The following is a 13,725-nucleotide window of genomic DNA, read 5'->3' as shown; positions in this document are numbered from 1 at the left end:
CTACATCCCTCCAAGTTTCAAAATAAGAGGCATTTGTGACGTCACCCAGAATGGTAAACTGTTGTAGCCGAAGGGCTGGTAATTACATTTAAATGAAAGATTATGACCACGGAATGTTTTTATGTACAGTAATTGCTTCTGGTTGTGCACAATAAAAGGAACACACATTAGGAAATAAAACTGATGTTGTGTCTTTAATAATCCGGACATTTTCCCAAAATAAAGTAAATAAGATGAGTAGTGTGTGAACACGAAAAACAAATAGATGCATTTTGAATTAAAAAAAAAAAAAATCCTCCAAAAGTCTTCCACATTGCCATTTTAATTCTTTAATTTTCTCTTGTACTGAAGTAAAAGCCTGCCTCTGAACACGTTTGGATTATCATATACATTACATCATTTTAACTTACACAAACAGCTGTTTTTGCCTTTACAATGGCCAGCAGATGGACAGATATATGACAATAGCCCTCCTTCTCCTCCTCCATCATGCCTCATGGTCCTGCGGAGCTGCTTTGCAACTACCGGGTGGAAACTGCCGTGATGATTCGCTGGATGGGCCACATTTCCTTGACAGGACTTTAAGCCCCGCCTTTCCTGAACGAAACCGCAGAGCTCCGAGAACGCGATTGGTTCACAGAGCTGTCAATCACAGCACCGGCGAATAGAGCGGAGGCGGGCTCAAGTAAGAAAATTATAAGGTCATTGGAATTACCAGCGCTACAAGCCGTCGTTACAATGAAGCGATAACAGATAAGACTGAAAAATGAAATAAACGAGAGCAAAGTCTACCAGAGAAGCCGCGGATATTAGGTAAAAAGGCAGGCGTGTGGCCGTTACACACCGGTGCGTGTGTATCAGCGCAGGTAAACGCGGTGGAGGTTTCGCCTAAGCCGATCAAGGTGGGATCGTACGGAACAGGTTCCCCTTCTGCCATAATACACACGTTGTGAACACGGAGACCGAAATCGAGGTACCAAAGACACCTACATTTCAAATATTTTATCCTTTGTCCATTTCCGGAATCTCCTGTATGATTAATCGTCATGATCGCAGCTGTCAACTGCCATTTAAAGATGCATTGACCGATTTTTACAATAACGTCCGCTCATATTGTGTCTTGCTTATGTTAGCTATTGGATGCGGTACATACAGAGCAGTTGAATTGATCAAAATCCAGATAATGGAAATAGGATGCCAGATATCCGCACTGGGCTTTTTAATATAAAGCACACGCAGCGAAAAACGCAGCGCAGCCGAGCAATATACAGTTTACGCTTAGTCGTGTAATGTAAACACATGATATAATGCGTTAATTCCTAACATTATATCTTGTGATTGTAACAGTAGCGTGAACCTCAATGCACTGCAGTGCTGTAGGGATGTCCGATTCGTGAACGACTCGTTCGAACGAATCGGATCTTTTCAACCGAGTCATTAAGCGGACTGAGCGATGCGTTACCGAATCGGTTCTGGAATCAACTACTGAGTGACTCATTGAACTGACTGTCGCCTTTTGAACATATTTGACTCACATTGAGCCTAAAACAGCATATATTTAAATAATAATACATATTTTAAATGTTATAAATTTAACATATCTATGGTAAATATTTGAAACCATCTGAATGATGTAAATCTTACTATTGTTTCCTCTAAATGCATGTTATATTTGTGTTCAAAGCACCGCGAGGTGGCTTAATGCCATAAAAGAATCGTTGAATCGCTGTTTTGAACCTGTTCGAAAGAACCGATTCGCGGAAATGAGTCACTACAGCGTTACAGCCAATGTGCTCGCTCAGATTTCCGGTCTGGAGTGCCGAATCAGGGCTCTGCGGTAACCCTCGCCTGATGATGATGATGATGGCTCTTCTGCATTGCTTTAATATCCATCCGCACCCACAGCACGTCTATCATTATGTTTGAAGGATTGAACAGATCATGCTATATGCGGGGCGGGTGGATTCTCCCCAGCATCCCAGAAGATAGACAGACGCACATTTGTAGGATTACCCTGCTGCAGCGGAAACGTACGACAGTACGACGATGATGATTACGATGTGTAACCATCATTTCTGTCAGTCATTCGACTGAGAATGTGTGGAAATGGCGTGTAATCTATAGGTGTATCAGACCGGGGCTAGTTGTCACACTTTTACGCCAGGGAATATATCACAGAGTGGGTTGATTTATTAGGATTTCTGTCTAGACACACCTTGAAGTCCTGTCTACTAAATGCAGAATATCTATCTATCTATCTATCTATCTATCTATCTGTTACACAGTTCAGTTAAATAATTCATAATAAATCTTGGTTATATAGTTTAAATTTGTACCAGAATATATTTCAGTGTTTTGCAATGTATATAGCAAGAAATATTGCAATAAGTTTTGGTTTTGCGTTTAGATCATATTGAACTAGCTGTTTGCAACCAATATACAAAAACCCACATTTGCGCAATTATTCTGTAATAAAACCATTGTGGCAACTTTCCTATGTGACAACTAGCCCCAGTCTCCCGTATATAGATGTTTTTGGGGATCATGTGATACTTGGCGATGGCTTCCACTGCTTTCAGATGAGCTGTCGGAAAGGATCGTACAGATCAAATAGCTTTGTTGCCTTCCGTCCCTGACATTCAATCCACCCTAGTTACTTTACATGTGTTTTTAGTGCCAAAGAAGGCCTAGAAATGCTTCAGTGCCTTTTAATGTAAAGGAGCATTTTAATAAATTCTTGTCGGTGTTTGATCATCTGTATCCATCTACAGTGCACAACAGAGATACAAAAACACGCAGGCAATCAGGGTTATCCTTCTTCACTATATCTAAAGATAACCTTCATACACGTCATACATTTAAAATATAAAGATAAACAGCGTTAAACTAAATATTTTAATAGAAAAAATAACAATCTGAAATCTGAGTTCCACCATCTGACTGACTTTTCTCCTAGATTATACAATAATTCTAGACTGGTGTACCTTTAGCATACATTCACAAGGCCAAAGATCTATGTTCTTCAACAGTTATCTCGTCTTGATATGATTACGAGACTTATCTTGTGTGTATCTCAGAATCTCTCAGAGCTTTGCTCATCAGCCCGTGTAATTATCAGGTTTATAATGATTATATTATTACTTTTATCAATGAACAGCATCATTTTACATTACACAGGTCAAATAAAAAATGTGGATGCAATAGTCTGGTGTTGAGAAATTGACCAGCGATACAGAATAAATGATTGTGTTGATGGATGTGTTTTGTGTTTTTTTAGGATGTTGCGGTTAGCGTGCTCCACAGCCCTTCTCTTCGTGCTCAGGCTGTTCGCCGGCCTGTCCTGGTTTCAGGTTCTGCCATCCATTTTCATTTTCTACCTGGGTTCTGGAGGATGGAAGTCCTTACATGTGTTTTCAAAGACCATATACCGCGACTTGCAGTAAGTTTATATTTTGCATAACCTTTTAAGCCTTTTCAAGGCTCTGTGCTTACTTTTCTTTTAACTTAAAAAAAAATTAGGAGCACAGTTAAAATTTCAGGAGCACCTTTTAATCAATAATCAAAAGATATGATCAAAAATTAGCCTTCCCATTACAAGGTGATATTTGACTCTTTAAAGTGATTTACATTTTGTTTTTACATTTATAGTGCCGTTTTTTTATGTTAAATTAAAAAAATACAATTTTACATACAATGCCAACACACATTAATGTTCAAACAACATGTAAAAGTGAACGCATTCGATGACCCTTTTAACTTTATTAAAAGTATGTCATCTTTTATGTCAGTTTTTTAAATTATATTTTATAATCTTTTTAACATTCCTAATTAAGAACAGAATAAGAACAAGTAGAATAAGTCATCAATCAAATGAACTCAGTATTAACTAAATTAATTTGTATGGCACAGAAAAACACAAAAGTGGCTTGTTCACGTTTAATGAGGCTCAGAGGGGTGCATCAAATTCATAAATTCATGTTGAGATTAATGTTTTAAATATAACATTTTGAATATAGAAATATTAAATGATTTAAATAACTGAAAAGATACTTCAAAAATGAAACTAAAACTGCCAGTAAGTGGTGGCAAGTCGCTAATTTAGTTACTGAATCATTCATTCATTTGATTCATTCGAACGGCTGATTTATTCAGGAATAAAGCGAGGAAACTGATTAATTGACTCACTAGATTCGATTAAAAATACGCGTTCATTCATAAACGAAACAACGCTGTTAATGGAGATGCGCAGTGGCTCAGTTTCACACTATCACGTAATATTAACTTTGTTTATTTAACTGTTGCATTAAATCAATATCTCAATATGCAAACTCCATTTACAAAAATGAGCTGTCACTCATCTTAGTTCATCACGATCTCACAAAGTTCCATTATAATCAATGAAGCTCTCTTCACTGCACAATGAATCTCTTATTTACACTCTCTCTACACTTTGTTTATGAAAGTATTCGTGAGAGATGTCTGTGATACATTACTCGACGTTGCAAAAACGCATAGAAACCTTTGAAGCTCCCCTCAGCACAAACACAAATATGCTGATCGGGTCACTCGCACTGGTGCTCCTAAGTATTTTTTCATAGTCGCACGCAGTAGTTTTCTGTCGCAAATGGGACTAAAATGTTCCCACTGTAGAGCCCTGCTCTTTATACTTTTATAAAATATACATAGTAATTAAAACTATTCAGAAGTACAAGCTTTCTGTGCATTATAAAATGCCAATTTAAAGGGATAGTTCACCCAAAAATTTAAATTCTGTCATTAATTGTTGTTTCAAACCTGTAAGGCCTTTGTTCATCTTCGAAATGCAAATTAAGATATTTTTGATTTCGCCCAGTGATGTATTAATTGACAGTCCTTATACACTGATAAAGAAGTTCATTAATGCAATCTGATTTATGCGTATGGGGTGGTTTTGTGAATAATGATTACGTAATACATTAACCTGGGCCCTTTCAATCAGGCTGAGCTGTTAGTCATAAAAGAAGTTCCTCAGCACACACAACCGCACATTCCTGTACTACGAGCTGGGTATTTGTTAAGGGGAACAAGTGGTTGAAATGGGTTTCTGGGCTGTCCCTGGCAGGTTGAGCCTGTTTTTTTCTCAAAGAGAGGAGGTTTTGAAATGTGAATTGAGTAATCTAAAGCATGACTATGAAGTGTCTTAAGACTTCGCAGCGTTTTTTTTTTATAGATATGACAAAAAAAAAAAACCCTGAACTTCTGTGTTTGCTGTTGAATAGCAACAAGGCAAAACCTCAGCTAGCAATCACAGTTTTGTCACTGGTTTAATTCAGTTTCTAGGTCCTGGAGGTGTGGGTTTATCGTATCAGCAGTACAGATTACTCCGTAAGTGCCTGGATTGGAGGATGAAGGCTTTTAGGATAGCTGTTAATGGATGTAAGAATTCTTTTGGGTCAGGGATCACTGCTTTTAGCAGTGTGACAGTGTTTGTTTGCCTCGAATGCCACGCTAACTACTTCCTGCCACTTGCAGATTTGTTATTTGTCACTTAAGTAAGAATTTGATGAGGCCAGAATTACTGCCATTACCATTAAACAGAAGATTGTACGCGTTAAACCTACACAACGGTGTAAGGTATACCACCGGTCAAAAGTTTGGAATAATTAAGATTTCTTTTATTTTTGTATTTTAAAAAGGAGTTTCCTATGCTAACCGTACTGCATTTATAATATTAAAATAATATTACAATTTAAAAGAACTGTTTTTTGTTCTAATATATATTTTTTATTTATTCCTGCGATCAAAGCTACATTTTCAGCATCATTACTCCAGTCTTCAGTTTTACTTTCAGAAATTTTTGCTGCTCAAGAAACATTTCTGATCATTATCAGTGTTGAAAACAGCTGTGCTTCATATTTTTGTGATAACCATTGTAAAAAATGGTAGTATTGAATAAGACAGTAAATGCATTAATAATGTTACAAAATATTTATTTTTTAAATAAATGCTGTCTTTCTGAGCTTTCTATTCCTCAAAGAATCCAGAAAAAAATAAACCACGGTTTCACAAAAATATTAAGCAACTGTTGTTAATAATTGAGTACCATTAATATTTTATGATAACTAAGCAGCATATTTGAATGATTTTTGAAGGATCATGTGACACTGAAGACTAGAGTACTGATGCTGAAAATTCAGCTTTACATCACATGAATAAATTATAATTTAAAATATATATTAAAATGCAAAATATTTGTTTTGTATTGCAATAATATTTCATAAAATTACTGTTTTTGATCAAACAAATGCAGCTTTGGTGAGCATAAGAGATTTTTTTTCCCAAAAACAATAAAAAAATTAAAGCTGCAAGCAGCGATGAAAGGGCCCTCGCACCCGGGCTCACCGCCGATCGGAGGCGAATGGTGGGCACTATGCTTTTCACATAGTAAATTTAGGAGGAATATGTCAAAGTCATTTATATGTGCCAAACTTCCTGCTGCCAGTTGGTGGCGCTATGTCTATAACTGAATATTGGCATGTAGATGTGTTTAGGCCAGAAGTTTTGTCAAATATATGAAGTTTGGTGCAGATTGAACACAGTATGCTTGAGCTAGTGTAAGACATTACATATCTTGCTGCCAACAGGTGGCGCTATGATTATATCTGAATATTGGTCTTTAGATGTCTTCAGGCAAGTACTCTTACCAAATATGTGAAGTTTGGTTCAGATCAGACATTGCATGTTTAAGTTAATGTAAAATAAGTCATTTCCTGTTGCCAATAGGTGGCGCTATGATAATAACTGAATATTGGCCTCTAGATGTGTTCAGGCCAGGACTCTTATCGAACATGTGAAGTTTGGGGCAGATCGGGCATTGTATGGCAGAGTTATAACAGCTTCTATTCCCATGGCGAAACATCGAACTTTGTCAGGCCGCCACGGACACGCCCTTCAATGAAAACTCAAGATCTTCACAATTTAACATCGCAAAGGCCTTTAGATTAGACTGACCATATATAATGTTGATTTCATGAAATCTGTAGGAGGAGTTTCTCACAGCGTAAAACATGTCACTTCCTGTTACCAGCAGGTGGCGCTATAACTATACCTGAATATGGTCATGGATATGTGTTCAGGACCAGAGTCTTATCATACATGTGAAGTTTGTGGCAGATCAGATATTGTATGGCTGAGTTATAACAACTTCCTTTTTCATGGCGAATCATCGAAGTTTGACAGGCTGCCACGGACACGCCCTCCAGTGAAAACTCTAGATCTTCGCAATTTAACGTCACAAAGGCCTTTAGATTAGACTGACCAAATTTGGTGTTGATCTGAATAAATCTCTAGGAGGAGTTCGTTCAAGTACGATGCCTGGAAATGGCAAAAATGAGACAAAATTTGCTGGAAAAATAAAAAATAACCGACTTCCGGTTGGTTTTCGGATTTTGCCCCAAGAGACTTTTTTGTAGGTATTGGTGTGTTACATGTGTGTACCAATTTGCATACACGTACATGAAACGTAGCTCAAGGCGCACTCCGCTGAAAGTGTATAGGTGGCGCTATCGAGCCATTTTGCCACACCCACTTCTGAAACCCATATCAGATGTAAATTTTCGCCGGTTCTGGTGCGTGTGCAAAGTTTCATGACTTTTCATGCATGTTTAGGCCCTCAAAAATGCGATTCATTTTGGAGAAGAAGAAGAAGAATAAAAATAATAATAATAATAATAAACAGAGCAATTCCAAGAGGGTCCTCGCACCACCGGTGCTCGGGCCCTAAAAGACCTTTGGAATGTTTATAAAATATTAAACATTAAAAAAAATCCATGAGAATAGGGTAAAATGTATATTAATAATGAAAATTATTTTTTTATTGTGTTGTGTTTTACAGTGGAAATCTCTGTAAAATTAACATATGTGACCCTGGACCACAGAACCAGTCATAAGGGTCAATTTTATGAAATTGAGATTCATACATCTGAATAATAGGACAATATTTGGCCGAGATACATCTGGAATCTTAGGGTGCAAATATATAAATATTGAGAAAATCGCCTTTAAAGTTGTCCAAATGAATTTCTTAGCAATGCATTTTACTAATCACAAATTAAGTTTTGATATATTTATGGTAGGAGATTTACAAAATATCTTCATGAAACATGATCTTTACTTAATATCCTAATGATTTTTGTCATAAAAGAAAAATTTATCATTTTGACCCAAACAATGTATTGTTGGCTATTGCTACAAATACACCTGTGCTACTTATGACTGGTTTTGTGGTCCAGGGTCACATATAATGTCCTTGCAGAAAATTGCGAGTACTTAAAAAAAAAAAAAAAATTGTAGTGTAGTGTAATAATTTTAAATGAAAACTTTACCCAAAACTCAAAGCTTTTGTGTTCTTTTACAGTGCAGCCAGTGTGTTGCTGAGGGTAAAACTGAATGTCAAAAAGCACCTCCGTGAGCGCAACACCGTTCCCAAACTTTTTGCCAAGTCCGTCAAGAAATACGGCAACAAGACGGCTCTGATTTTCGAAGGAACGGGCGAGAAATGGAGCTTCAAGGAGCTTGATGACTACTCCAACCGCGTGGCTAACCTTCTGCTTCAGAGGGGCTTCAAGGAAGGCGACGTGATCGCTCTCTTCATGGAGAACCGCTCTCAGTACGTGGGGCTCTGGCTGGGAATGGCAAAGATCGGAGTGGAGGCGGCTCTCATCAACTTCAACCTGAGACTGGAGGCCCTGGTGCACTGCGTCAACATCTCCAGCGCCAAAGCGGTGGTGTTCGGCAATGAGCTGACAGATGGTGAGAAGTGATTTGACAGTTGTCAGAGATGAGGAAACTACTTTGAAACTGTGGCTTTCCAAGCTACACTCAAAAAGTAGTGAAACCACAGTCAAGCTATGCTTTTGACTACAAACTATTAATAAAACTTAGCTAACTACACTGAGACTGTTTATAGGGAAATATCTATATTTTTTAAGGGGGAATATATGTGTGTCTTAGCAGTGTGTGGACACAACCACCCTACAATGATAAAAATCCATACACTCCTTTTTTTTTTCAATCCGAAAAACCTGAACGGTCTCAATTATCAAACTGTTTTGATTTTCTGAGCAGTATGATGTCATATTGATCAATCCCCGCCCACAACTGCTGACGGATTGTCCTGTATTAGCATATTTCTGCCATTTTCTCTGTGATCGAGCAGCTGTAGTGACAGCAATGTCTCGAAAGCAATGCAGGTGTCTTGTAGTTGGATATAAAAGTCAATATAAGATTTTCTCTTGACATCAGAGCGAGGACGCAGTGGATTAGCAAAAAAAGCTCAAGGGAGGGGCGGGGTTAGCAGAGCTCATTATCATTTAAAGAGACGTGCACCAAAATGGAGCAGAGCTGTTTTTGACAAGGCAAAAAGGGTGTTGTTTTACACAGCCCATTGAGGAATAACCAAATATATTTCAGACATTTAATTAAGACCCTAAAAATCATACCAACTTGTGAAAAATTGGGCATCTGATGTCCCCTTCAAATGTTTAACTTTCAAAAGCAATATTTTCAATAGCAAGCAAAGAAAAGAACTGTATAAACAAACAAATGCACTAAACTGAAGCTTTGTCTACATTGCTTCTTGTTGGGAAAATTAAGTTATTTCACAATCATATTTCCTGAAAGACAGACATGTAAAATGTCTGCGCTGGGAATTGTTTTCCAAGCAAACTGATTTACTAAAATGAATCAAACTTTTCAGTGCCTCGGCAACTTTTTAAAAATGTGCGAGTAGCATTTTGTATTATTTTGCATTGCTACTAGTTTGGAAAATGAAGTTATTTTTTTAAAATAATTCCACAAATTACGTCTAGAAAAATGAAGATGTAAAATGTCTGCACTGGGAATTAATTTAACCCCTTTTTCTTTGAAGCATCCAGATTAAAATAATTCAAAATGCTTGAGTGTAGAAATGTGCAAGTAACAATCAAGCATTTTTTCATCGTACGTTGCTGTTTTTTAGGAATGTTGGGTATTATCTGGAACTTACATTACCAGTCAATGTATGTGGGTTTTATGTTGGTTTTGGACAAGGATTTCTTTTTTTGATTAACATTTGTTGGCTCAATATAGAATCGGTTAGGGCAGCAGTTCAGAAGTGTTGCAATGACACTACAGAAAGCAAATAAGGAAGTGTCACTTGGACAAAGGCGAGAGTGTGTGTACTCTAGAGAAACGAATGAATGAGTAGTGCAAACTTCAGATTTATTATGGCCAGAGGTCACTGTGTGTAACTCATAGTGAAAGAACATCACTGCACCAAAGAGGATTCAAACCAGAGGTCACGAACGACTGCGAAATCCTAATGAAATGGAGTTTGCCAGTTGTCTCTTAAGTAATTGGAAACTGACTCATAAAGCATGCCATGTTGAGTCAGCTTCGTTTCTTATTGATTTTACATTTCCGGTCATTTGTTTGTCCTGTGCTTTCTCTGAGGAGTTTTCTAGACTCATTTTGTCACATTATTTGTGTCTGTGATGGTTACTTCATCTGTTTCTCTCACTCTTTACATGTCTCAGCGATGTGTGAGGTGCACAGCTCCATGGGAAAGACTGTTAAGCTGTTCTGCTCTGGAGAATGGGATCCTAAGCGGGTTCCTGAAGGGACGGAGCATCTCGAGCCGCTGCTGGAGAAAACCTCTACAAGCCAACCCAAACAACCAGATTGCGGCTTCACAGGCAAGATAATCTGAAACCGTGATAAACATTTAAAGCCTAAAAACAAAAAAATATGCATCACTGTGAAGCCACCCTTTCTGAAAGATCATACTGCATTTTTTTTTTTTTTTGTATTAGTAGTACTAATAGTAGTATTAGTAGTATTAGTATTATTTTGACAATTTTTTAAAAAGAACCTTTCAAACCTTTTTTAAAGAATTTTGAAAGTTTGCCATTAAATTCAGTCTGAAAATTTCCTTCAGGGTTATTATAGTTAATTAAAACCAAAACCATTACAAAAGAAAAAGACAAAAAAAAGCTTTTTGCTTGAAATGAAATAAAATTAAGCTGAAATAAAAAAAAAAAAAATTGCTAGCTAGTTAGTTATTATTAGCTAGTTGCCAATTAATACAAATTCATCTATTTGAAAAACAATTTTTAAAAAAGAATTTTGAAAATTTGGCATTAAATTCAAAAAGAAAAAAATGTTTTTGTTATTTGAAAAAAAAAAAAAAAAAAAAGTAAACTCCCCCCCATCTAGTTGCCAAGGGAATATTTCTCATTTTAATTTAGTTTAGCTTGATTTGCTAAAATAGTTTAAACTAAAATTGAAATAAAAATTAATACAAATTCTACAGACATATTTTGAAAACAAAAACAATTTTTCTAAAGAAATTCAAACCTTTTTTAAAGAATTGAGAAAATTTGGCATTAAAGTCTGGCTGAATGTTTCCTTTCAGGGATATTTTAGTTAACTAAAACTAAAACCATTACGAAAACAAGAAAAAACAAAAAACATTTTTGTTACTTTAAATATTCCCCCCCCCCCTTAGTTGCCAAGGCAGTATTTCTCATTTTCATTTAGTTTAAATTGATGTACAAAACTAAAAAATTAATACAAATTCTAGAGACATATTTTGAAAACAAAAACATTTTTTATAAAGAAATTCAAACCTTTTTTTAAAGAATTGTAAAAATTTGGCATTAAATTCAAAAAGAAAAAAAAACCATTTTTGTTATTTGAAATAACATGAAATCGAACCTAAATAAAATGTAACAAAATTTGTTTTTACTTTTTTCGATCTAGTTGCCAAGGCAGTATTTCTCATTTTCATTTAGTTTAAATTGATGTACAAAACTAAAAGATTAATACAAATTTTAGAGACATATTTTGAAAAAAAAAAACAATTTTTTAAAAAGATATTTAAACCATTTTAAAGAATTTTGAAAATTTGGCATTGAATTCAAAAAGAAAATATATATATATATATTTGTTATTTGAAATAAAATAAAATTGAACTGAAATAAAATGTAAAGAAAAAGTGTCTCTTTTTCATTTTAGTACTTGATGCACTAAAATAGTTTAAACAAAAAGTAAAATAAAATTTAATACAAATCTTTTCTTCTTTGCTTCTAGATCGTCTTTTTTACATTTACACGTCAGGAACCACTGGGATGCCAAAAGCTGCTATTGTAGTACATAGTCGGTAAGTTGTAGTACAGAGTCTCTCCTTCCCTGCTTCCTTTTTCCTCATTTTTTCTCTGAATGAGTCAAACTCCCTGTTTTCACCCCGCCTTTCCTGCGTTTTTCCCTCAGGTATTACCGCATGGCTGCCTTGGTGTACTACGGTTTCAGAATGAAGTCTGAGGATGTGCTTTATGACTGTTTACCACTTTACCACTCAGCAGGTACATCACTCAACACAGGCTGCTCAACACCTTCTTCATATGTGTATTTCCTGTCACAGAGTTTGGTTCAGGCAACTTCCTGTGTGACAGTTTTGTGGTTAGTTTGTCTATATAAGGTCCTTTGACTTGTGTCCAATTGCTTGGGTTTGTATTTTATTGTTTAAGCTGGCATATGTTAGTGTGTGTGTGTGAGTCTTTAATCTGTAAGTAAGCGGTAGGTTTGTTGTGAGGTCAGAGCTGTTCTTTCTCTGGCAGGTAACATAGTGGGAGTTGGACAGTGTCTGATCCATGGAATGACTGTTGTGATCAGGAAGAAGTTCAGCGCATCAAAGTTCTGGGATGACTGTATCAAATACAACTGCACAGTGAGTAATAGATTGTATGCTATTGTGGAATATACAAGCATTAATTTAGCCTATCCATCTTATTTTTCCCGTAAGAGTGGGAGTGGCCATTTGTACATTTCATGGGTCTGGCTTCCGGTCTCATCCGCGTCCAGCTATTTTTAACAGCATTTATCTGAAATAGAAATCTTTTGTAACATTATAAATGTCTTTATAATAACTTTTGATCAATTTAAAGCATCCTAGCTAAATTAAAAGTATTAATTTCCATAATATATTTTCCAAAAAAATAAAATAAAATAAGATTATACTGACTCCAAGCTTTTGAATAGTATAGGTAATAATGTTACAAAAGCTTTTTATTTCGGGTAAATGCTGATCTTTGGATCTTTATATTAATTAAAGAATTCTGAAAAAATGCACTTTTAAATATTGATAATAATAATAATGTTTCTTGGTATGCAAATCAGCATATTAGAATGATTTCTGAAGGTTCATGTGACTGAAAATTCAGATTTAATCACAGAAATAAATTACATTTTAATATATTTTTAAATAGAAAGCGGTTATTTTAAATAGTAAACATATTTCGTAATATTACTGCTTTTGCTGTATTTTGGATTAAAAAAAATGCAGGCTTAGTCAGCAGAAGAGACTTCCTTAAAAAACATTAAAAATCTTTTGACTGCTAGTGTAGTTGTGTTATTGCAAATTATGTTATTAATATTAATGTTTTGCATGGAAATAGAGCTTTAAGAGAGTTTATAGAACTAATTTTATTTTTAGCTGTACAAAACAGCTTGTTTTGCTGCTTGATATTGCAAATTGGTGTGTCTTACCATATTATTTTAATGTGTTATCTTAATTGTGAACACACTGGTTTGTAGTGCAGACAGTTTTACTATTTACTACACGTTGCTATTCTTCTCGTTATTTATAGTGGCTGATTACTTTAGCATTGAAGAATAAGGTGGATGTAGTTTTTCAGCTGTACTAGCTGA

General features: G+C 35.6%; 1 protein-coding gene across 1 annotated transcript in view; it reads left to right on the top strand.

Annotated features, from left to right (window-relative positions):
* Positions 1-659: 659 nt before the first annotated feature.
* The window catches only part of slc27a4 (solute carrier family 27 member 4), a 30,913-nt gene continuing 17,847 nt past the window's right edge, over positions 660-13,725 (top strand). Inside the window, exons 1-7 of the mRNA XM_051120895.1 lie at positions 660-973; positions 3,278-3,439; positions 8,396-8,790; positions 10,554-10,712; positions 12,109-12,178; positions 12,289-12,380; positions 12,636-12,745. Of these exons, the coding sequence (XP_050976852.1) occupies positions 3,279-3,439; positions 8,396-8,790; positions 10,554-10,712; positions 12,109-12,178; positions 12,289-12,380; positions 12,636-12,745 (987 nt within the window). The 5' untranslated portion in view covers positions 660-973; position 3,278. The remainder of the gene's footprint in view (positions 974-3,277; positions 3,440-8,395; positions 8,791-10,553; positions 10,713-12,108; positions 12,179-12,288; positions 12,381-12,635; positions 12,746-13,725) is intronic.

The sequence above is a fragment of the Labeo rohita genome, chromosome 10 (assembly GCF_022985175.1).
Source record: "Labeo rohita strain BAU-BD-2019 chromosome 10, IGBB_LRoh.1.0, whole genome shotgun sequence".
In the NCBI taxonomy this organism is placed as follows: Eukaryota; Metazoa; Chordata; class Actinopteri; order Cypriniformes; family Cyprinidae; genus Labeo; species Labeo rohita.
The sequence above is the reverse complement of the archived record's forward strand: the minus strand, read 5'-3'. Positions and strand labels throughout refer to the sequence as shown.